Source organism: Muscardinus avellanarius (assembly GCF_963383645.1).
Source record: "Muscardinus avellanarius genome assembly, chromosome: 3".
In the NCBI taxonomy this organism is placed as follows: Eukaryota; Metazoa; Chordata; class Mammalia; order Rodentia; family Gliridae; genus Muscardinus; species Muscardinus avellanarius.
In genome coordinates this window covers 131,891,728-131,916,827 of record NC_137788.1, presented here as the reverse complement: position 1 = coordinate 131,916,827, position 25,100 = coordinate 131,891,728, and the positions used below count along the sequence as shown (strand labels likewise).

Here is a 25,100-nt window from a genome sequence, read left to right as displayed (position 1 = left end):
AATAAAGCTGATACTCTCTCTTAGCAGGAAAAGATGGATAAGAGAATTTTTATTTTTATTTTTTGTGGTCCTGGGGATGGAACCCAGAGGCTTTTACCTCTGGGCTACAGACCTATTTTATAGTTTATTTGGAAACAGGTCTCACTAAGTTGCTGAGAGCCTCACTAATTAGCTGAGGCTGGCTTAGAACCTGCGCCATCCACCTGACTCAGCCTCCCTGGTACTGGGATTACAAGTGTGTGCCACCATGCCAGGCTGGATAAGAGAATTTTAAAATGTCTTCTTATGCCGGGCGTGGTGGCGCACACTTGTAATCCCCGCGCTTGGGAGGCTGAGACAGGAGGATCGTGCAGGTTCGAAGCCAGCCTCAGCTACTTAGTGAGGCTCTCAGCAACTTAGTGAGACCCTGTTTCCAAATAAAATGTAAAATAGGTCTGGGAGTATAGCCCGGAGGTAGAAAGTCTCTGGGTTCCACTCCCAGTACCACCAAAAAATAAAAAATATAAATAAATAAATAAATAAATAAATAAATAAAATGTCTTCTTACTCGGTTTCTGTTGTTGATATGTCTGCATAATTCCTCAAGATCTTTGTTGTTGAACAGATTTTCTTTGATTTCCATTTTCTTATCTTTTAAAATTGCTGCCATTAATAGTCGGTGTACTACAATATCTGAATATCTTCTTATTGGAGAAGTGAAGTGGGTATATTTATCCAATGCAAGACCTTGGAAAAAATACGGAATGTTAAAATGTATATATATACTATATATGTGCTTTTTTTGTATTTTCAGTATTGGGGATGGAACCCAGGGGCATTCTACCTCTGAGCTACAACCCCACCCAGCCCTATTTTTTATTCTTTATTTTGAAAAAGAGTCTCACTGAATTGCAAAGGGCCTAAGTAGCTGAGGCTGGCTGTGAACTTGGATCCTCCTGTCACAGCCTCCCAAACGCTGGGATTACAAGTGTGCACCAGCACGCCTGGCTTATGTATGTGCTTTTAAAGCAGCTTGTCCAAGGTTGTAGGCATTTTTTTTTTTTTTTTTTTTGGTACTAGAGATTGACCTCCCAGGGATATTCTACCTCTGAGCAACACCCCAGACACACACACACACACACACACACACACACACACACACACACATTTTTTTCCGTACCGAGGATGGAACCCAGGGGCATTCTACCTCTGAGCTACACCCCAGCCCTATTTTTTATTTTGTATTTTGAAACAGGGTCTCACTGAGTTGCAAAGGGCCTCACTAAGCAGCTGAGGCTGTCCACGAACTGTGATCCTCGTGTCTCAGCCTCCCGAATACTGGGATTACAAGTGTGAGCCATCATGCTGGGCTCCCAGCCATATTTTATTCGCTTTGAGACAGGATCTCACTATGTTGCAGAGGGCCTTACCAAGTTGCTGAGGTTTGGCTGCAAACCTGTGATCCTCCTGTCTTAACCTCCCAAGTACTAGAATTACAGCTGTGTGTCACCACGCCTGGCTCACACATGGAAAATTTTTACCACTTACCATAATGATGGAACTCTTCCTCCGCACACGTTCCGGTAGAGAAATACAGTGCATTAGACATGGCCTGTGTAGCCATAGACCGCAGCAGCCTATTTACAATAGGATCATTGGGGTCATTTGCATTATCCAGAGAATCAGCCAGTGTTTTATTGGACCTGACAAAAAACAGAAATATCTTTATGTAGTCCCCAAAGGTAACAAGCTAACACTATAAGTGGAAACCCTTGACTCATTGGTCTGAATACCTTCATCTTCCAGCAGTTAAATTTCTTAAGTAGTAAGTATTATCCTGTGTAATAGTAGGACATAACTAATATTAGAACTAGTAAATTAATGCCTAGCCATACCAGGTGATCAAATTTTGATCAGGTTGAATTTTTAATATACCTAAGTTTAAACATTCTAGATAGGTCAAAGAATAGGCTTTTTCTTTTTTTAAATATCAAAAATTTCTGGGCATGGTGGCACACACTTGTAATCCCCGCGCTTGGGAGGCTGAGACAGGAGGATTGCACAGGTTCGAAGCCAGCCTCAGCAACTTAGTGAGACCATGTTTCCAAATAAAATATGAAATAGGTCTGGGAGTATAGCCTGGAGGTAGAAAGCTTCTGTGTTCCACCCCCAGTATCCATACACACACAAATAAAAAATAAGTATCAAAAATTATTCATCCAGAACCATGTGTGCCTGTAGTCCCAGAACTCATGAGGTTGAGACTAGAGGATCACTTGAGTCCAGGAGACTGAGATCAGCCTTGGTAACATAGTGAGACCCTTTCTTGAAAATTAAATTTAAGATCAAAGCCAAACTAAATCTGAGGTGCAATTTTTTTTGAGATAGGAAGCATTCCATTTTGATTTTGATTTTGAAACAGGGTCTCACTAGGTTGATGAGTCTCACTGCTTGCTGAGGCTGTACTTGAACCAGTGATTCTCTTGTCTTGGCCTCCCAAGTACTAGAATTACAAGTGTGCCACCATGCCCAGCTCAACATGTATGGAATCTCAGGAAATATAGAAGTATATTAAAAATAAAACTAGTTGGGGCAGTGGCACATGTCTGTAGCTTCAGCTACTCAGGAGGCTGAGGGAAGAGGAGCCTGAGTTCAAGGTCAGCTTGGGCAACTTTGTGAGAGTAAAATAAAAAGGGTTGGAAGCCAGGCCTGGTGGTGCATGCCTGTAATCTCAGTTCTTGAGAGGTGAAGCATTAAAATTGCAGGTTCAAGGCCAACCTCAGCAACCTAGCAAGGCTCTAAATTTAGCAAGACCCTGTTTCCAACTAAAAAATAAAATAGGGCTGGGGTGTAGCTAGGAAGTAGAATGTTCCTGGGTTCAATCCCAAGTGCCCCCGCCAAAAAAAGACTGGGGATGTAGCTCAGTGGTAGAGTTTGCCTAGCTGTGCCAGTCCCCAGTTTTGATCTTAGCACCGAAACAGAACAACAACAAAAAAAAACCCTATCTAAATATACTTGTTTTAGCCGGGCGTGGTGGTGCACGCTTATAATCCCAGAGTTTGGGAGGTTGAGACAAGAGGATTGCACAAATTCAAAGCCAGCCTCAGCTACTGAGTGAGGCTCTCAGCAATTTAGTGAGACCCTGTTTCCAAATAAAGCATAAAAATAGGTCTGGGAGTACAGCCCAGAGGTAGAAAAGCCCCTGGGTTCCACCCCCAGTCTCTCACACACACACACACACACACACACACACACACACACACACAAATTAAAACTTGTTTTAATTTTGAGTCTACCTAACATTTATGGTAAAACTATAATGGAGTTTCTTTGTTTTGTTTTGTTTTGGCAGTACTGGGCATTCTACCTCCGAGCTACACCCCCAGCCCTATTTTTATTCTTTATTTGGAAACAGGGTCTCACTGAGTTGCAAAGGACCTCACTAAGTAGTAGCTGAGGCTGTCTGTGAACTGCGATCCTCCTGTCTCAGCCTCCCGAATGCTGGGATTACAAGCTTGCACCAGCACACCCGGCCTGATTTTTTATTCTTTATTTTTAAACAGGGTCTGAGTTGCAAAGGGTCTCACTAAGTAGCTGAGGCTGCCTGTGAACCGCGATCCTCCTGTCTTGGCCTCCCAAATGCTGGGATTACAAGCGTGCAGCACCACGCCCAGACTAGCCCCGGAGTTTTCTGTTTGGTCAAAGGTTGGCCTGTCACATTTTAAGAATGAGGATATGATAAATAAATGTATAGCGACCCCTGCCATTCCTCTGCCCTCCCAGGTGGAATACCGGGTATCTATGAAGAAGCCTCTTGCTTTAGCACATTCCCGGAGCTCAGCGAAAAACTCCTGGTGTGGAGAAGGGTGCCGGCGCAACAAGGCCTGGTGAGGGAAGCTCTCCCAGATCTTCTTGGCTACCCAGTGGTTGGCCAGGATCATGCATTCAGCCACTGTCTCGTGGACCTCCAGGGGCTGCTTGGGGATGAGGTCATGAATGTTCTTTTTTTCATCTAGCTGTACTCGAACTTCTACCCCTTCGAGTTCCAGGGCACCACAGCGGTCTCGTTTCGCTCGGACATGGCGAGCTATGTCAGTCAGCGTCCCAATCGCCCACACTAGCTCCTCCAGCTTGGCCTGTCTGCTCTTCTCATCCAAGTCTTTAAGCTCCGGGATATCAGCAACAGTGCTCACGTTTCCGTCCAGTAGTTCTTGGGCTGCTTCATAGAAGAGTTTGTAAGCTGATCGAATGATGGTTCTGCCATACCACACCTTCTTGATTTCATAAGATGTCTTATCCAGTTCCCACAGGACACTCACAGCATACCTGCAGAGCCGGTAACATTGGCAACATCACTTTTCAACGCTATTTTTATTTATTTATTAATTTGTGTGTGTGGTACTGGGGATGGAACCCAGGGGGATTCTACCTCTAAGCTATACCCCTAGCCTGCTTTTGTTCTTTTATATATTTTTTTTATTTTTTACAGTACTGGGGATGGAACCCAGGGGCATTCTGCCACTGAGCTACACTCTCAGCCCTATTTTTAAATTTTTTTTTTTTTTTTTTTTTTAGGTGGTACTGGGGTTCCTGGAAGCCCTTCTACCTCCGGGCTACACTCCCAGACCTATTTTTACATTTTTATTTGGAAACAGGGTCTCCTAAGCCAGCGCTCACGGCTGGCTTCGAACCTGCGCGATCCTCCTGTCTCTGCCTCCCAAGCGCGGGGATTACAAGCGTGCGCCACCAGGCCCGGCTAAATATTTTTATTTTTGAAACACGGTCTCATGGAGTTGTTGAAGGGCCTCAGTAAATAGCTGAGGCTGGCCGTTAACCAAGATCCTCCTGTCTCAGCCTCCCAAATGCTGGGATTACAAGTGTGCACCACCATGCATATTAATTAATTAATTAATTAATTTAGTACTGGGGATGGAACCCAGGGGCATTTTACCTCCGAGCTACATCCCCAGCCCTATTCTTTATTCTTTTATTTATTTATTTATTTATTTATTTATTTATTTATTTATTTTTGGTGGTTACTGGTATTTATTTATTTCGGTTCCTGAAAGCCTTTCTACCTCTGGGCTACACTCCCAGACCTATTTTTATACTTTTATTTTTGGAAACAGGGTCTCTTAAGCCAGCACAGCTGGCTTCAAACCTGCGCGATCCTCCTGTCTCTGCCTCCCAAGCGCGGGGATTACAAGCATGCACCACCACGCCCGGCTTATTCTTTTATTTTGAAATAGGGTCTCACTGAGTTGCAAAGGGCCTCACTAAGTAGTTGAGGCTGTCCGTGAACCATGGTCCTCCTGTCTCAGCCTCATGAATGCTGGGATTACAAGCGTGCATAACGATGCCCGTTTATGTTCTTTTATTTTGAAACAGGGTAAGTTGTGGAGGGCCTCACTAAATTGCTGAAGCTGGCCAAAAAAGCTGGCCACAAATCTGTGATCCTCCTGTCTCAGCCTCCCAAGTATTGGGATTACAAATGTACACCACCATGCCTGGCTTCCAGCCCTATTTTATGTTTTATTTTAAAAACAGGACCTCAGCCTGGTGGTGCACATTTGTAATCCCAGTATTTGGGAGGCTGAGATAGGAGGATCGCAGGTTCATGCGGTCCTCCACATATACACATACATATACAGGTCAGCACCTTCCTTTTTAAAATTGTAACAATTCAAAGACAGTCTCAGCCACTTAGTGAGGCTCTCTGCAACTCAGTGAGACTCTGTTTGAAAATAAAAATAAAAATATAGGACTGGGATGTAGCTTGGAGGTAGAATCCCCCTGGGTTCAATCCCCAGCAACACACACACACACACACACACACACACACACACACACTGTGTTGCAAGGCTATAGGGAAACAAACACATACATTGATGGTGGAAATATAATTGGTATAACCTGTGCACAGGGCAAATTGATTATATTGATCTAACCATAAATACATGTACCCTAGACACAAATTCCATGCTAAAGAATTTCTTCAGATAAGTTATATTTTTCAAAATGTGAAGTAATTTGTGTTCAGTGTAATTTAGTAAAGCTTTATAATATCAAGATTGGAAACTATCCAAATTTCCATAGATAAGCAACTGTTACTAATCTACAATGTTCTCTAAAATAATTTGTTAAAATTTTATTTATTTTTGCAGAACTAGAGATTTAACCTAGGGGCATTCTATCTCCAAGCTACACCCTTAGGTCTCTATTTTTTTATTCATTTCGAAACAGTCTCACTGAGTTGCAGAGAGCCTCACTAAGTGGCTGAGACTGTCCTTGAATTGTTAAAATTTTTAAAAAGAAGGTGCTGACCTGTGTATGTATGTGTATATGTGTATGATTATGTATGTATATATAAAATGCTACTTTTTTTGTGTGTGTGGTACTGGGGGTGGACCTCAGGGGCTTTCTACCTCCGGGTTATACTCCCAAACCTATTTTTTATACTTTATTTGGAAACAGGGTCTCACTAAGTTGCTGAGAACCTCACTAAGTAGCTGAGGCTGGCTTTGAACCTGTGATCCTCCTGTTTCAGCCTCCCAAGTACTGGGATTACAAGTGTGCACCACCACGCCTGGCCTTTTTTTTTTTTTGGTGGTATCAGGGATGGAACCCAGGAGCATTCTACCTCCAAGCTATACCCCAAGCCCTATTTTTTATTTTTTATTTTGAAACAGGGTCTCACTGAGTTGCAAAGGGCCTAAGTAGCTGTGGCTGTCCATGAACTGCGATCCTCCTGTCTCAGCCTCCCAAATGCTGTGCACTACCACACCTGGCCTACCATTTATTTAAAGTAGAAAAATCACATATCCACACACTGTATGTGTATTATCTCTAGGGGAAAAAACCTGATTACTGAGGGAAAGTAACAGAAAAGAGCCTTTCATTAACTATCTTTTTGAACCTATGAATTTTGGTCTATTCCAAGATAAACGTAATTTTTTTTTTGGTAGTACTGGGGATTGAATTCATGGGATTGAATTCTACCTCTGAGCTATACCCTCAGGCCTATTTTTTTCTTTCTTTCTTTCTTTCTTTCTTTCTTTCTTTCTTTCTTTCTTTCTTTCTTTCTTTTCTTTCTTCTTGTGGTACTGGGGTTCCTAGAAACCCTTCTCCCTCTGGGCTACACTCCCAGACCTAATTTATATATTTTTTATTTGGAAACAGGATCTCTTAAGCCAGCGTGTGCAGCTGGCTTTGAACTTGCGCGATCCTCCTGTCTCCACCTTCCAGCACGGGGATTACAAGCGTGCACCACCACGCCCAGCTTATTCTATATTTAAAATCGGTCTCATTATTCATGAAGGACCTCACAAATTGCCGAGGCTGGCCACAAAATTGTGATCCTTCACCGGGCATGGTGGCGCATACTTGTAATTCCCGCACTTGGGAGGTGGAGACAGGAGGATCACGCAGGTTCGAGGCCAGCCGTGCTGGCTTAAGAGACCCTGTTTCCAAATAAAAATATAAAAAATAGGTGTCTGGGAGTATAGCCCGGAAGTAGAAGGGTTTCCAGGAACCCAATACCACAAAAAAAAAAAAAAAAAAAAAAAAAAAATTGTGACCCTTCTGTCTCAGCCTCCCAAGTACTGGAATTACAAGCATGCACCACCATCCCAGTTGCTAACAAGAGCCAGGCGTAGAGGTGCAAGCTTGTATTCCTAGTACTTGGGAGGATCATGGGTTCAAAGACAACCTCAGCAAGCAGTCAGACTCTCATCAACCTAAAAGACCCTGTTACAAAATAAAAATAAAATAGGGCTGGGGTTGGAGGTAGGATGCCTCTGAGTTTAATCCTCAGTACCACATACACACAAACACATACAAAAAAAAAAAAAAAAAGCTAGACACGGTGGCGTACACATGTAATCCCAGTACTTGGGAGGCTGAGATAGGAGGATTGCAAGTCCTCAGCCAGCTTCAGTAATTTAGACCTGGTTTCAAAATAAAATATAAAATAGGCTGCAGTTGTAGCTCAGAGGTAGAATGAAAAGCTGGAAAGCCGGATGTGGTGGTGCACTCTTGTAATCCCTGTACTTGGGAGGCTGAGACAGGAAGATTGCAGGTTCAAAGCCAGCCTCAGCAACTTGGCTCTCAGCAACCTAGTGAGACCCTGTTTTGAAATAAGAAATAAAATCAGGCTGAGGATGTAGCCTGGAGGTAGAATGCCTCTGGGTTCAATCTCCAGTGCCACAGAAAACAAACAAACAAATCAACACCCCTAACAACAGAGGGAGAAAAGCAGAGAGGAGAGGATGGGAAGGCTGGAGGAATACAGCTGTCATGCTGAGATGGGGCTAGCAGAGATGGAGGGAGAGAGCACAGGAGAGGAGGGAAAGGCCAGAGCGGGAACACCAGCACCTCAGAAGGCCAAGACCAGCCTTGAAGTCAAACAACCAGCTCACCTATCGACGCCTCCCAGGAGGGAGCACAGGTCAGCGCTGAGGACGGAGGGCAGCATGTCGTAGCGGCGGTCAGCTAGGTAGTACGTGGTAGCCCTGTGAACGACACGCACGTGGTGACTGACCCTCAGCAGCGAGAAGCAGGACGCTGACGGCACGGGCTGAGAAGCAAATGGCCTGGCCCTCAGCACGGTGCCCAAGCCACGGCCGCTGCTCCACACAGAGCCCAGCCCGGGCGCGGCAAAACCGCTGCCAGGGTCCTGCTTTCCAAGCGATGCCCACTGGTAGGAGAAAGAGAAAAAGCGACACGAAGCCGGGCGTGATGGTGCACGCTTGTGATCCCAGTACTTGGGAGGCTGAGACACGAGGATCCAGGTTCACAGCCAGCTTCAACTACTTAGTGAGGCCCTCCACAACTTAGTGAGAAACTGTTTCAAAATAAAAAGAATAAAAATAGGGCTGGGAATGCAGCTCTAAGGAAAAAAGAAAAGAAAAAAAAAGTGACAGAAATCCTTGGTCACAGGTGAAAACTGGGAGCACAGTGACCCAGTATTTTTGTACAGGAGTTAAGACACTCCTGTACATAAATTTACATGAAGATTTCATGTGCAGAGCTGGGCATGGTGACACACGCTTGTAATCCCAGCATTTGGGAGGCTGAGATTAGAGGATCACAGTTCAAAATAAAGAATAAAAAATAGGGCTGGGGGTGTAGCTTGGGTAGAATGTCCCTGGATTCCATCCCCAGTACTGAAAAAAAATAAAATAAAATAAAGAAAAAAAAAGAAAAGAAAAAGATTTGCACAAACATCTAAACATCTTGGAACATCTAAAATGGCACAAAAAGCCGGGCATGGTGTCACACGCTTGTAATCCCAGCATTTGGGAGGCTGAGACCAGAGGATCGCGGTTCGCGGAAAACCTCAGCTACTTAGTGAGGCCCTCTGCAACTCAGTGAGACCCATTTTCAAAATAAAGAATAAAAAATAGGGCAGTGGTTGTAGCTCGGAGGTAAAATGACCCTGGGTTCCATCTCCAGACCCGCAAAAAAAAAAAAAAAATAAAAAATAAAATAAAATAAATAAAATAAAATAAAATGGCACAAAAGCGAGGCGTGGTGGTGCATGCTTGTAATCCCAGCATTCGGGAGGCTGAGACCGGAGGATTGTGGTTCACGGACAGCCTCAGCTACTTAGTGAGGCCCTCCGCAACTTAGTGAGACCCTGTTTCAAACATAAAGAATAAAAAAATAGGGCAGGGGGTGTAGCTCGAAGGTCAAATGCCCCTGGGTTCCATCCCCAAACCGCAAATAAATAAATAAATAAATAAATAAATAAAATGGCACCAAAAAAATGAAAACCCAAGGGAACAGAGAAGAAAAATTTAAAAAAGGAAATAAAATGGCACAGAGCCAAGTATGGTGGCACATGCTCGTAATCCCCGCACTTGGGAGGCGGAGACAGGAGGATCGCGCAGGTTCGAAGCCAGTCGCGCTGGCTTAAGAGACCCTGTTTCCAAATAAAATGTAAAAAATAGGTCTGGGAGTGTAGCCCGGAGTTAGAAGTGCTTCCAGGAACCCCAGTACCACTAAATAAATAAATAAATAAAAAGAAAATGGTACAGATACAAAAGAGAGTTACATACACAACAGCCACATTGTGGATCTGAGGCTGGGTTACCTTGTTCTGGCTTCAACATCAGTATAAGAATTGGGAGCCACAAAGTGGGTTACATCTGCAATGTGGACCCCGAGTTCCAGGTTGCCGTTCTTTAAGGTTCTGACCGAGAGCGTGTCGTCCACATCTTCACAGCCTTTGGGGTCGATGCTGAACACAAGATGGCTTTTTCTCAAGTCTCTGCGGTCTCTTTCCTCTTCGGCACTCACCTTCCAGGGGTTCCCTGGTGTGTTCACAGGCATCTCACACATCTACATGAGAGGTCAAATATTCAGCTATTCGGGAAGAACAGTTTCTATAAAAATTGACTGTTTGCCGGGCATGGTGGTGGCACACGCTTGTAATCCCAGCACTTGGGAGGCTGAGACAGGAGGATCGTGGTTTGAGGACAGCCTCAGCTACTTAGTGAGGTACTCTGCAACTCAGTGAGACCCTGTTTCAAAATAAAGAATAAAAAATAGGGTGGGGGTGTAGCTCGGAGGTCGAATACCCCTGGATTCCATCCTCAGACCCGCAAAAAAAAAATAATTAAAAAAAAAATAGGGCTGGGGTTGTAGCTTGGAGGTAGAATACTCCTGGGTTCCATCCCTAGTACCACCAAAAAAAAAAAAAAAAATCTGTCATTCTCAGTATGACCATGTAGCCGGGCATGGCAGTGCATGCCTGCAATCTCAGTCCTTGGAGGGCTGAGAAAGGAGGATCATAGGTCCCTATTCACCTCAGTGACTCAATATAAACAAGTAGAAATTCATCCCCAATTACATGCTACATCAATTATTTTACTTCTTTTGATCAATAATAAAAGTGTGTGTGGGGGGGGGGACTAGGAATTGAACCCAGGGACATTGTACTTTCAAGCTACACTGCCAGCCCTAATTTCATTCTTTGTACTTTATTTTTATTTATTTATTTTTTCTGGTACTGAGATGGAATCCAGGGGCATTCAACCTCCGAGCTATACCCCCAGCCCTATTTTTCATTCTTTATTTTGAAACAGAGTCTCACTGAGTTGCAAAAGGACTAAGTAGCTGAGGCTGGCTTTGAACCTGCACGATCCTCCTGTCTCAGCCTCCCAAGTGCGGAGATTATAAGAGTGCTTTAAATAGGACTGATCTGGGACATTTTCACTCCTTGATTACCTGTTTAAGCCGTCAATTTGCAGTTAAGTAGGCTAAAAGGGGAGAGAGAGTTCTAGCTCTGTGAAATCTAATTCATCCTTTATCCTAACATTTTCACTAAGCTGCCAAACAAGTCAACAAATAATTTCTAAAAATTAATGTTAAACATAAAAATTTAAAAATGTAAAATATTCTAAGACATTTTCATAGTATGGCTCCTGATCTGTGAAAAACAACAATGAAAATAAGGACATTCATATACTCTTGATGATAATGCAAAATGGCCCAATTTTTCTGGAAAACAATGTGCCAATACATAACAAAACCTATTTAAATTTTTCATGCCCTTTGACCTGGTAATCACACTTTAAGGATTATATTGCAAGGAAACGATCAAAAGGTTTAAAAAAAGATAAGAAAGTTGGAAGAAACATTTTTAAAAATAATACCGAGAAATTAAACAGTTCAAATGCTCAACAGTTGAGGAATGTTTACGTGAACTAGGGTGCGTTGATATGTGGTAATTTGTCATAAGTACTAAAAATAAGTAGGCTATATCAATATATAGAAATAATTTTAAGTGAAAGAAGCAGAACAGAAAATAAGTCCACACAATGAATGTAGCTATACAAGAATAAATAAGATTTATGAGGATTTTAATAGGCCATAAAGTGATGGAAATAGCTGGTGCTTTATGTTCATTGGAGTTTTGTTTTCTCTAAAGGTTATAAAAACCTTTTCATAATGAGCGTTGTATTTTGACCCACAGGTCAGAGATATACGGATCCCAGGAGCCTGTTCCCTGCAGGTTTACTCCACCTCTGGTTAACAATTCTGACGGGCGTGGAGCTCAGCTGGGTCAGTCTGTAGCTGAGCGCTCTTGAAGCTGCTGAGGATGGATGCGTGTCGACTACAAGACACTGACAGGCCATTTTTAAGCACACTTGGAAAATTTAACAACTTGACGTCTGTGAGGTTGCAGGAAACTAATTCTACACTCAAAGCTGACTTTAGTCTGGTCCAGATACAAATGAAGAGGGGGGAGATCTTTCTTTCTTTTCTTTCTTTCCATTATTCTGTGGCTTTAGACAATGGGTTGTTATGTAGTATCAAGTTTTTGCTTTCTATTTTGGGGGGAGTCCCAGGAGTTAAAATCAGGCTCATTTTACCTCCGAGTTACACCCCCAGCCTTTTTACTTTTTACTTCTTTGAAACAGAGTCTCCCCAAATTGCCGACCTTGCCTCCTGTTTCAATCTCCCAAGTGGTGAGATTATGGGAATTTTCCACCACATTCAGCCAAAGATCAATCTGTTTAGCTATCTTTCTTTCTTTCTTTCTTTCTTTCTTTCTTTCTTTCTTTCTTTCTTTTCTTTTCTTTTTTTGGTGGTACTGGGGGTAGAACCCAGGGGCTTTTATAACCCTGGAGTATACTCTCAGACCTTTTTTATACTTTATTTGGAAACAGGGTCTCACTAAGTTGCTGAGAGCCTCACTAAGTAGCTGAGGCTGGCTGCAAACCTGCGTGATCCTGTCTCAGCCTCCCAAGCACTAGGATAGATTTTTCTTTCTTAATAATCAAACAATAAAAGGGAAAAAAATGTCTGTTACTAGATTGAAGGTGTCTGGAAACTGACCTGAGCTTCTGAGAAAGGGACGACTGAGATACTGTTTTCTACCAGGATGGTTGCAATTTCCCCTTCCAGGTCACCGATTCTTCCTAAAACACGCACAAAATGTCCATTTGGATACACAGATGTTGACTCCCAGGAATCGATGCGCACAACCACCCTGAAGTCCTACACAAGGGGAAAATGAAACACAAGCAGACACTGGGAGTTAAGTAGCTCAGTCAGAAGCATCAAACAGGAGAGAAATGGCACTGAGTTCCAAACAGAAGGGCCGATTTGCAGAGTGGTATGTGACGGTTTAATTTTGGTCTTTTGTTCTTCCTATTTTACTGAATTGCCAGATGGTATGCAAATGCTTGGCAGATGTTTTGAGGGGAGGCTTTACCTCTAGACATCAAGTAAGTGGGCTGGAAATTTCAGTCTTTGTTAAAGAAAGCCAGTTGTAACACATTTTAGTTAACATTTGCAACACAATGGAAAAACTGAACTGTGCATGGTCCAAATTAAGTTTTAAAACAGCAGTCTCAATTTTAAGTGTGTGGGAGAGGCTGAGACCAGAGGATCGCAGTTCGGGGACAGCCTCAGCTACTTAGTGAGGCCCTCCGCAACTCAGTGAGACCCGGTTTCAAAATAAAGAATAAAAAAATAGGGCAGGGGGTGTAGCTCGAAGGTCAAATGCCCCTGGGTTCCACCCCCAGACCCACAAAAAAAAAAAAAAAAAAAAAAAAAAGTGTGTGGGAGTTACTTTTTGATTCCTGTGAAGTCTTAAGATGCTCTTTGGCGAGAAAGATGGTCTCCTGTAAACTGGACCTTCGCTGCCCAACAATTCCAGCAAACGATGGGAATGAAATGTGGACTAGTCACAGCTGGCCTTGAGAGTTTGCAAAAAGCTTCAGGATGTAAAGGTACAATGGCCAGGTTCCTGACTGGGGACATTCTGCTTTACTGTCTCATTTATAAACTGCAAAACATCCGCTGAATTAAATCGGGCAGTGCCTACAATCTTTGCCACAAGTAAAGTTTAATTTCTAACTTTCTTGTTTATGTCTTCTCTCCAGTGCTATATTCCTTTATGGATAATCGATTCTGTGAAGTACCACTACATCATCCCTACAGGGCAGAGTGATCGTATTTCTATATCTCTTGCTGGAGGAAAGCTTGTTAGTGTTGGCAAAGTGTAGCTATTGAAAGTTTCTGGGTTGGACAGCTGGATAATGTATGTTCACTCAGGTTGTCCTACACAGCTCTTTCTAGGACGATTTCTCTCTGGCCTTCATTTATTAACCATGGACTACTTAATAGATGGTTCTTATATATTTAGAACTTTTAAAAAACAGTGTCTTGGAGTGCCAGAACCCATCAATAATTTATTTTCTCTTATGCAAAGGAATTATCAGTGCTTCCTGGTACTGCTCAAAGGCTGGCAGAGACGGAAGGCAAACAGTCGAGGTGTGGGTTAGCTACCTGGAGGGCTTCTGCTTGCTGGGTGCTGATTCGAATTTTGGGGATTCTGTAATCCCAAGGTGTAACTAGGATTTTCTGGGCATTTTTGCCTTGAGATTGAACCTCTTCTTTGGATGGAAATGTCACCACGTAGTCTCGCCAGTTCTTCTGAAGGATGCCCACCACTCGCCCTTGGGGAAACGAGACAGAATAAAGCGTGAACTGGCTGGTGTCATTTACCTGGGCAGTGACGAATTTGGCAGTAAAGACGAGAATAAGCTGGGTGTGGTGGTGCCTGCTTGTAATCCCAGTTCTTGTGAGGCTGAGACAGGAGGACCCCAGGTTCAAGGACAGCCTCCGCAAGTAGTGAGACTCATCAACCTAGGAAGACCCTGTTTCCAAATAAATAGGGTTAGGGGTGCAGCTTGGAGGTCAGATGCCCCCCGGGTTCAATCCCTAGTTCCAAAATAAAAAGAAAAGGAAGAAGAAGAAAGGAAGATGGGGCTCACCCGTGGGCATGGGCTCGCTCGCCTCGCCCGGGGCCTTGTCCTCGCTGTCGTTCTCACACAGGGCGGTGGTCCTTCCCTTCCAGTCCTTTCTGGGGAGCAGTTCCACGGCCACCACGTCTCCATGGATTGAGCGGTTCCGCGCTTTCATGCCATGGATGAGGATGTCACTGGCTAAACCTGCATCAGGCAGTGTACACAGACTCGTGAAGCACCAGGGTACCGCACCAAGGGAGGGCAGACGGAAGGCACTAGAGGTCTAATCAGCATTCCTGCAGAGAAAAACTCCTCCCGGCCACGCGTGGTAATCCCAGTACTTGGGAGGCTGAGACAGGAGGATCGCAGGTTCGTGGCCAGCCTCAGCTACTTAGTGAAGATCCGCAACTTAGTAAGACTCTATTTCAAAATAAAGTCTAAAAAATAGGACTGGGGTGTATCTCGGAGATAGAATGCCCCTGGGTTCAATCCTCAGTACTGCAAAATAAGACAAACAAAAACAAAAAAACTCCCCTTCAAAGGTGAAATTAAACTTCTTTGTGGTGCAGGTTAGGGGACTTCCACCAAGTCCCACTGGTGAAGTGCTTTCATGCAGGCCACCCTGGACCACCTGGTAACGCTGACCTTCCTCGGTTCTCAGTCTCCTTCCACCCAGTCATGCTCCTTTGACTGTAAGTTGGTGTGTGTGTGTGTGTGTGTGTGTGTGTGTGTACTGGGGATTGAACCCAAGGGCATTCTACCTCCAAGCTTCATCCCCAGCCCTATTTTTTTATACTTTATTTTGAAACAGGGTCTCACTAAGTTGCAAAGGGCCTAAGTAGCGGAGGCTGGCCCTATACCTGATCCTCCTGTCTCAGCCTCCCAAGTACTGGGATTACAAGCGTGCGCCACCTTTCCTGGTTGACTATAAGAGTTTTTGCTTTGTTCTCCCACCCTGGCATCACAGAACCAAAAATTTTATTACGATACAACTTATTTTCCCATTTTGATGACTTTTTTTTTGTGGTACTGGGAACGGAACCCAGGGTCATTCTAGCTCTGAGCTATACCTCCAGCCCTATTTTTTATTCTTTATTGTTTTATTTTTTATTTTTATTTTTTGGTGGTACTGGGGTTCCTGGAAGCCCTTCTACCTCCGGGCTACACTCCCAGACCTATTTTATTTTTAGAAACAGGGTCTTGTAAGCCAGCATAGCTGGCTTCAAACCTGTACAATCCTCCTGTCTCCACCTCCCAAGCACGGGGATTACAAGCGTATGCCACCATGCCAGGCTTTATTCTTTATTTTGAAACAGGGTCTCACTGAGTTGCAAAGGGCCACACTAAAGTAGCTGAGGCTTTCCGCGAACCCAGATCCTCCTCTCTCAGCCTCCTGAATGCTGGGGTTACAAGCGTGGGCCACCATGCCCAGCTTTGATGACTTTTTTTTTTTTGGTGGCACTGGGGTTCCTGGAAACCCTTCTACCTCTGGGCTATGCTCCCAGACCTATTTTTATACTTTTTAATTTGGAAACGGGTCTCTTAAGCCAACGTGGCTGGCTTCAAACCTGAGCGATCCTCCTGTCTCTGCCTCCCAAGCGTGGGGATTACAAGTGTGCGCCACCACGCCCGGCTGATGACTTTTTAAAAATAATTCAACAAGGCAACTGAAGCACACTAAGGCAGTAGAGAGGAATGTCTAACCCACAGCCAGGCTGCCTTGGTTGAATTTCTGCTCTACCAATGACCAGGTGTGTGGCCTTGGGCAAGTTACTTTGTGCTTCTGTATCTTGGTTCATTACAATAAAACCAGGAATGACTTGTAGTGTTCTGAAGCATAGTAGCATGACTAAGGTTGATAACAATTAATTGTAAGTTTCAAAATAACCAACAGGAAGAAATGGTAAGTGTTTGGAGTGATGGATACATTGTTCACATCTAATCATTGCACACTGTCCACTGCACACTGTATATAATGTACTGAAGCCGGTCGTGGTGGTGCACGCTTATAATCCCGGAGCTTGGAAGGCGGAGACAGGAGGATCGCGCTGGTTCGGAGCCAGCCTCACTGGCTTAAGAGACCCTGTTTCCAAATAAAAAAATATAAAATAGGTCTGGGAGTGTAGCCCGGAGGTAGAAGGTCTTCCAGGAACCCCAGTACCACCAAAATAAATAAATAAATAATTAATAAATAAAGTACTGAAATATCACACTACCTACACCCCATAAATAGGTGTAATTACTATTTTTAATTAAATTTTAAATTATTATTATTGTTATTTTTTCTGTGTGTGGTACTGGGAATGGGGCCCAGGGGCATTCTACCTCCAAGCTACATCCCCAGCCCTATTTTTTATTCTTTATTTTGAAACAGGGTCTCACTAAGTTGCGGAGGGCCTCGCTAAGTAGCTGAGGCTGTCTGTGAACCACGATCCTCCGGTCTCAGCCTCCCAAATGCTGGGATTACAAGCCTGCGCCACCACGCCCGGCTCAACTTTGCTTTCTTCATTGTGTAATAACAGAACAAAAAAGTAGTATGACAATTTATGTAGGGTTTATACTGAACCTGAATCTTTACTGCTGGCTCCTTGAAGTCGAACAAAAGCTTCTATTTGCGCTCTGTGTTTATTGACATTCAGAATTCCCTAAAATCATAATCAAGAAGCAGTGTGAAAAAAAAATTATTTTCTGCCTGATTTACCTGCAAAAGGTCTAGTTTTCAAAACTTAGGAAAATATCCACATGATATCTTACAGTTTAATGATCACTTTTTTTGGTACTAGGACTGAACCCAGGGGTATTCTACCTCTTATTTTTATTTATTTATTTATTTTTGCAATACTGTAGATGGAACCCAGGAGCATTCTACCTCCAAGCTATATCCCCAGACCTATTTTTTATTCTTTACTTTGAAATAGGGTCTTACAAAGTTGTGGAGGGCCTCACTAAGTACATGGGGCTGGCTTCAGACCTGTGATCTTCCTGTCTCAGCCTCCCAAAGTACTGGGATTATAACTGTTGGCCACCACACCTGGCTTGGCTTCTTAGATTTATTTATTTATTTATTTATTTATTTATTTATTTATTTATTTATTTTTGTGGTATTGGGGATGGAACCCAGGGGCATTGTACTTCCAAGCTACACCCCAGCCCTACTATTTAGTCTTTTTTATTTCAAAACAGGATCTCACTGAGTTGCGAAGGGCCTTGCTAAGTGGCTGAGGCTGCCTGAGAACCACTATCCTCTGGTCTCCGGCTCCCGAATGCTGGGATTACAAGTGTGCACCACCTTGCCCAGAACCTTAGTTAGTTAGTTTGTTTGTTTATTTGGAGTACTGGGATGGAACCCAGGGGCATTCTACCTCCAAGCTATACCCCAGCCCTATTTTTTTTATTCTTTATTTTGAAACTGGGTCTCACTGAGTTGCAAAGGGCCTCACTAAGTAGCTGAGGCTGGCTTCAAATCTGCAGTCCTCCTGTCTCAGCCTCCCGAGTACTTGTATTACAGGCATATGCCAGCACACCTGGCTGCTAATGATCACGTTTTCTAAGAATGATATTAATCACCAAAGTTTATTTTCGCCAGAGAAAATGCCATCATTTTGAACTACTCTCTAGCTATACCAAGTGCAATAAAATATTCACACTTTGGCTGGGCGTGGTGGCCCATGCTTGTAATCCCAGTGTTTGGGAGACCGAGATAGGAGGATCACACAGGTTTCAAAGCCAGCTTCAGCTACTTAGTGAGGCTCTCAGCAACTTAGTGAGACCCTGTTTCCAAATAAAGTATAAAAAAGGTCTGGGAGTATAGCCCGGAGGTAGAAAAGCCCCTGGGCTTCACCCCCAGTACCCCCCCACTCTGTGTGTGTGTGTGTGTGTGTGTGTGTGTGTGTGTGTGTGTGTTTTCATACTTTCTAAATTAGGGATTTTAGTGTGGTGTTCTCAGGCAGAAGCTCGGCAGGCCTGCTCCTACACTCTGCCTGTGCAACGCTCAATGTACAGCACAACTGAGAACGCTACGACACAGGAGCTTAGGCGTGACAGGCCTGGCTACTCCTATCTGTCCCGTGTCCAGTCTATGGACTAAGCAGCCTGTGATGGAGGCCAGCACAGAAGATGGCTGGTCCTGACACAGATTCTCTTTCTCTCTTTTCTTTTTCCACAGTACTAGCTATCAAACCCAGAGACCTACACATATAAAGTAAGAGCTCTATCACTGAGCTACATGCCTAGCTCATTGTGTGTGATACTAGGGATTGAGCCCAGGGGTATCTTACCTCCAATCTACACCCCTGCCCTATTTTACTTTTTATTTTGAAACAGGGTCTTTTTAGGATGCTGAGAGTCTCACTACTTGCTGAGACTGGCCTTGAACCTGTGATCCTCCTGTTTCAGTTTCCCATGTACTGGGACCACAGGTGTGTGCCACCCTACGTGGCTTGCATGGCTCTTTGTTTAAATTTTACTTGGAGACGGACTCTCCCTAAGTTGCCCAGGCTGGTCTCAAACTTGTGATTTTCTGGCCTCCGCCTCCCGAGTAGCTGGGGTTACAGGCGTGCACCGCCATGCCTGGCTACAAGGGTGAGTCCTCATTCCCGTCCTTACCTGGAGATAGCGTCCAGATTTGATTCCAGCTTCGAGCACCTCCAGGGGAAGGTGTTCTGGGTACTCCCTCCCGCGGCTCTCCTGACTCTCGTTCTCCCTCTCCCGTCGAGACTGAAGGATAGATTCCCAGAGCTCATGAGCAGCCTTGAAATCTGGCCAAAAGTTGTCCAGGTAATTCTGCATTTCATAAAGGGATAGAGAAACAGGGTCAGAAGACAGTAATTCTTCAATACACTGCTACGAAAAGATCCTGCCTTGGAACTGCTGGCTGCGAGTGTCAGGTGAGCACTGCCTCCTGAGCCTCAGGCCACGGCACACTTCCTGCTTGCTCATCAGTCCCTGAGGCCTTGCCAAGGGACCCCAGGCAGGCTGGGCCACGGCTTGCTGCTGTCGCCTGGGCTCCCTGCACTTTCAAAGCTCTCCACCATGCATCCAGGCAGCTCGTCCTTCCACGCACTGCACTGCCCCAAGCTACGGCTTCCTGGCAGTGGACAGGGAAAGCTCCCGAGTGTGCAGTCTTACCTTTTTAAATGTGATTTTAATTCAGTACTAAGTCTGAGGCAGAGTGGCACATTCTGTTTTCTCAAATCGCAAAGAAAACAAATCATCCTTCTTGTCAGCTCTAACTTTCTTCCCGTTAACTTCTGGGTCTTGTTCAAATTGCCTCCTTTCTCCTCCTCTTCCTTCCAGAAGTTCTGTGTGTGCTAACGTCAGTACCCCGATTCCATGGGCCCTAAACACTAACCAACGCCGAGCCTCTACCCCTGTGAACTAGCTCTGCAAGAGGGATTGACCGTCTTGGCTCTTCTCCATCTAACTTCGAGTCCCCAAAGAAAATTCTGCACTTCCCTCTCCTCTGAGCTCCACAGTCTCTCCTTTTTCTACTATCATTCACCTCCATGAGACCCTTAGTCAAGCAGCTTGCTTGAGAAACACTATCCAAAATAAAACTGTCCTATACTACTGGACTACAAAGAAAAGTAATTTTCACAAAAAGTAGAAAAATGTAATTTTACTCAACTGTCCTCTGCAGGAACAAGACATGATATATTGCAACAGCAGAAACGAGTGACACTGCCATTAATATCTGGCGCCCTGGAACTCTCTGGCATGCCAAAACACTTTTTATAGCAGGGCCAAGAACATTCTATTGGCAAATCTTTAGCAATACATGCACTGGGGACCCCTTATAGAATCTACAATTCAAAATCCAACCAGACTTTCTGTAAACTGACCGGAGAAGGAAAGGCTTCCTTTTAGTTTCTGCATCAAAAAATAAAATCAACCAGTAGAAGTTGATTGACTGACTGAGCAGACAGACCAGTCATCTACTGAGAGATGAACAGTCATCCGCTCTTCTCAAAAGGTACTTAAGAGATAGGAAGACCTGGGTTGCCATGGCAGCCGGAAGCAACTGGCACTGATAATACCGCTCCTGCCTGTGATCTTTACCACGCTGATCTACAGCCTTGACATAAGTAATGTCACCTCTCAGCCCCTTCACGTTTCTCTACTAACCCACGAAAGACTGTGGAATAGTGAAGAAGAGATAAAAAAAACAAGTCTGGCCTTCAAACCTCAAAACAAAACTGGGTGTGGTGGCGCACAGCTGTCATCTTACTACTGGGGAGGCTGACATAGGAGGATTACAGGTTTGAGGACAGCCTCAGCAATTTAGCGAGACCCTGTTTCAAAATTTTAAAAAGGGCTGGGGATGTAGCTAGGGGGTAGAAAGCCCCTAGGTTCAGTCCCTAGTGTCCCCCAAACCTCCCCATACAAATCTTTCAACACAAACCTTAAAAAAGTTTGTGTTTTGTGTGTATCAGAAAAACAATCTGTGAGGCAATTTAGCTTGGTGGTTAGAGCTTTGGGATCAGACTGACCCCAGCCCTTCCAAGTTCTATCGTGTGACCTTGGGCAAGCAGCTCAGCCTTGCTTTCATTCATTCATTCACTCATTCATTCACTCACTCATTTATTCTTGGCGTGGTATTAGAGGTTGAGCTCAGACGCATTCTATTTCTGAGCTATACTTTCAGCCTTTTATTTTATTTCATTTCAGTACTAGGATAGAACCCAGGGGCATTCTACCTCTGAGGTATATCCCCAGCCCTATTGTTTGTTTGTTTATTTATTTATTTATTTATTTATTTATTTATTTATTTATTTATTTATTTATTTTTGCGGTACTGGAGATGAAAACCAAGGGCATTCTACCTCTGGGCTATATACCCAGCTCACTTTTTATTCTTTATTTTGAAACAGGGTCTCACTGAGTTGCAAAGGGCCTCACTAAGTAGTAGCTGAGGCTGTCCATGAACTGCGATCCTCCTGTCTCAGCCTCCCAAATGCTGGGATTACAAGTGTCCACCACCATGCCTGGCCTTTATTCTTAATTTGAAACAGAGTCTCACTAAGTTGCGAAGGGCTCCACTAAGTAGCTGAGGCTGGCCACGAACCTGGATCCTCCTGTCTCAGCCTCCTAAGTACTAGGATTATAAGTGTATGCCACCACACCCACTTTTAATTCTTTATTTGAAACAGGTCTCACTAAGTTGCAGAGGGTCTCACTGCACTGGATTACTGGGATTACAAGCATGTGCCACCACACCCAGCTTATTCCAGCCCTTTTAATTTTTGTTATTTTATCTTATTTTATTTATTGTTTGTTTGTGGGTCTGAGGATGGAACCCAGGGGCATTTGACTTCTGAGCTACACCCTTTTCCCTTTTTTTTTTTTTTATTGTTTATTTTGAAACAGGGTCTCATTAAGTTACAGAGGGCCTCACTAAATAGTTGAAGCTGTCCGCAAACTGTGATCCTCTGGTCTCAGCCACCTGAATGCTGGGATTACAAGCGTGTGCCACCATGCCTGGCTTATTTTATTTTTATTTTTTGTGTGGCAATGGAGATTGAATACAGGGGCATTCTACCTCTGAGCTACACCCCAAGACCTATTTTATTTTAGTTCATTTGTGGTCCTGGGGATGGAACCCAGGAGCATTCTACCTCTGAGCTATACCCTCAGCCCTATTTTTTATTCTTTATTTTGAAACAGGATCTCACTGAGTTTCAAGGTCCTAAGTAGCTGAGGCTGTCTGTGAACCAAGATCCTTGTCTCAGCCTCCCAAATGCTGGGTATACAAGGATGTGCCACCATGCCTGGCTAACTCAGCTCTATTTTTTATTCTTTATTTTGAAACAGGGTCTCACTGAGTTACAATGGGCTTCACTAAATAGCTGAGGCTGTCTGTGAACCGCAATACTCCGGTCTCAGCCTCCCAAATACTGGGATTACAATCATGTGCCACCATGACTGGCTTTTTATTTTGAAAAAGGGTCTTGCTAGGTTAATGAGAGTCCCACTATATGCTGAGGCTGTCCTTGAACCTGAAATCCTCTTGTTGCAGCCTCTCAAGTACTAAGAGTATAAGGGTATCCACCATACCTGGCTTATTTTTTAATTTGAAACAGGGTCTTGCTAAGTTGCTGAGGCTAGCCTCAAACCTGTAATCCTCCTGTCTCAAGTACTGGGATTATAGGGTGTGCCACCATGCCCAGCTAAAGTTTTCCTTCTTTATTTTCTCTTTTCTGTGTTGTCAAAGAGATCTGCAGCCTTACGGCTGTACTTAATACAGCACTATTTAGGAAATGAATTGTGTGTGCGTGTCCACACACAACCACGCCCATTGGACATACCTTGAAAGAAATCACAAACACTCCCTCAGTTTCACTTCCATACTGCTCAATTGCCTCTGCATCTTCTGTCACCATAACGACTGGCATCCTATCCTGGATGTGGTGAAAGTACCAAACGGCCGCGTTGTATATGCTCCTGGAAAAGCAAGGCGCCCATGAGCACTCCCAAGGTGATTCGAGCTCTGTTCACACTGCAATACTTGGGCTTTGCCACGCCATTCTTGACCCATATAGATAACCATTAATTTATTTCCTCAACAAACACTTCCTGATGTCCATTATAAATAAGCCCTGGCTGGTCCTCTGGGGGATGCAAAAATAAATCAAAAAGCAAGCTGAGTGTGGTGGCACACGCTTGTAATCCCAGCATTCGGGAGGCTGAGACAGAAGGATCGCGGTTCGAGGACAGTCTCAGCTACTTAGTGAGGCCCTCCGCAACTCAGTGAGACCCTGTTTCAAAATAAAGAATAAAAAATTGGCAGGGGAGCCAGGCGTGGTGGCGCATGCTTGTAATCCCCGCGCTTGGGAGGCAGAGACAGGAGGATCGCGCAGGTTCGAAGCCAGCCACGTGCGCTGGCTTAGGAGACCCTGTTTCCAAATAAAAATGTAAAAATAGGTCTGGGAGTGTAGCCCGGAGGTAGAAGGGCTTCCAGGAACCCCAGTACCACCACCAAAAAAAATTGGCAGGGGGTGTAGCTTGGAGGTCAAATGCCTCTGGGTTCCATCCCCAGACCCGCAAAAAAAAAAAAAATAAAATAAAATAAAATAAAAAATAAAATAAAATCAGAAAGCACTGGAGAACTCTTCTCCCCTAAGACATTCAACCACCATAACTCACTTCTTTCTTCCTTCCTTCCTTCCTCCTTCTGTCTATTCTGAGGATTGAACTCAGGGTCATTCTACCTCCAAGCTACACTCCCATTATTTTTATTTTTTATTCTGAAATAGGGTCTTGCTAAACTACTGAGGGACTCACTAAGTTGCTGAGGCAGGCTTTGAACCTGCGATCCTTCTGTCTCAGCCTCCTATGTTCTGAGATTGCAGTTGTGCACCACCACACCAGCACTACTTTTTTTTTTTTTGTGTGTGGTACTGGGGATGGAACCCAGGAGCACTCTACCTCTGAGCTATACCCCCAGCCCTATTTTTCTTTCTTTCTTTCTTTCTTTCTTTCTTTCTTTCTTTCTTTCTTTCTTTCTTTCTTTCTTTCTTTTCTTTCTTGTACTGGGAGTGGAACCCAGGGGCTTTTCTACCTCCAGGCTATACTCCCAGACCTATTTTATATTTTAGTTAGAAACAAGGTCTCACTAAGTTGCTGAGAACCTCACTAAGTAGCTGAGGCTGGCTTCGAACCTGCGCGATCCTCCTGTCTCAGCCTCCCAAGCGCGGGGATTACAAGCTGCGCCACCGCGCCCGGCTTATTCTTTATTTTGAAATCAGGTCTCACTGAGTTGCAGAGGGCCTCGCTAAGTAGCTGAGGCTGTCTGCGAACCGCGATCCTCCCGTCTCAGCCTCTCACCTGCTGGGATTACAAGCGTGCACCACCACGCCTGGCTCTCTACTTTCATCTTGATGTGACCTAGAAACCAGGAGGCTCTGTCATCTTTAACACCCTTTAATTAAAGGGCTGGGCCATAGAGCAACCACGTGAAACGCCAAGCTATTGTGAAGACGAAGAAGCAAGTCTTTGGCTAGGAGAAAAACTAGGCTGCAAGTAGCTGAAGACCATGATCCACCAGGGTCTGATACAGAACCACAAGATATGCCTGGAACCTTCCTGAAAAGAACTCGAGTTAGGAGCTGGAGTCGTGGCCTGGTGAACTGTGTCCAGGACTGGAGTGCAGAGTGCGCAGGTGTGGACGGTCTGTGCCTGTGGACACCTGTTTCCCTGCCTGCAAATGAAGGTGCTTTGTCTACAGAGAGGAGCAGAGCTACTCTTGCCAGCGCCTGGACCCTGAAGGTTTAGCTGCAGTTCTGGTGGGCAGAGCCATCCTGCCTCAAGAGCCACTGGATGGTATTAATGCCCCGTGGGAGCGACGCTCAGTTAAAGGGGACA

The 25,100-nt window shown here is 44.3% G+C and overlaps 1 protein-coding gene across 3 annotated transcripts in view; it reads right to left on the bottom strand.

Moving 5' to 3' along the window:
- The window catches only part of DIS3L (DIS3 like exosome 3'-5' exoribonuclease), a gene marked incomplete at both ends in the record, with an annotated part of 47,285 nt that overhangs the window by 5,431 nt on the left and 16,754 nt on the right, over nucleotides 1-25,100 (bottom strand). For all 3 annotated transcript variants that reach the window (XM_080693368.1, XM_080693369.1, XM_080693370.1), the window contains 11 exons: nucleotides 548-726; nucleotides 1,528-1,682; nucleotides 3,772-4,305; nucleotides 8,397-8,489; nucleotides 10,073-10,320; nucleotides 12,823-12,984; nucleotides 14,281-14,450; nucleotides 14,769-14,945; nucleotides 17,308-17,386; nucleotides 19,347-19,523; nucleotides 23,045-23,180. In XM_080693368.1, the coding sequence (XP_080549494.1) occupies nucleotides 548-726; nucleotides 1,528-1,682; nucleotides 3,772-4,305; nucleotides 8,397-8,489; nucleotides 10,073-10,320; nucleotides 12,823-12,984; nucleotides 14,281-14,450; nucleotides 14,769-14,945; nucleotides 17,308-17,386; nucleotides 19,347-19,523; nucleotides 23,045-23,180 (2,110 nt within the window). The remainder of the gene's footprint in view (nucleotides 1-547; nucleotides 727-1,527; nucleotides 1,683-3,771; nucleotides 4,306-8,396; nucleotides 8,490-10,072; nucleotides 10,321-12,822; nucleotides 12,985-14,280; nucleotides 14,451-14,768; nucleotides 14,946-17,307; nucleotides 17,387-19,346; nucleotides 19,524-23,044; nucleotides 23,181-25,100) is intronic.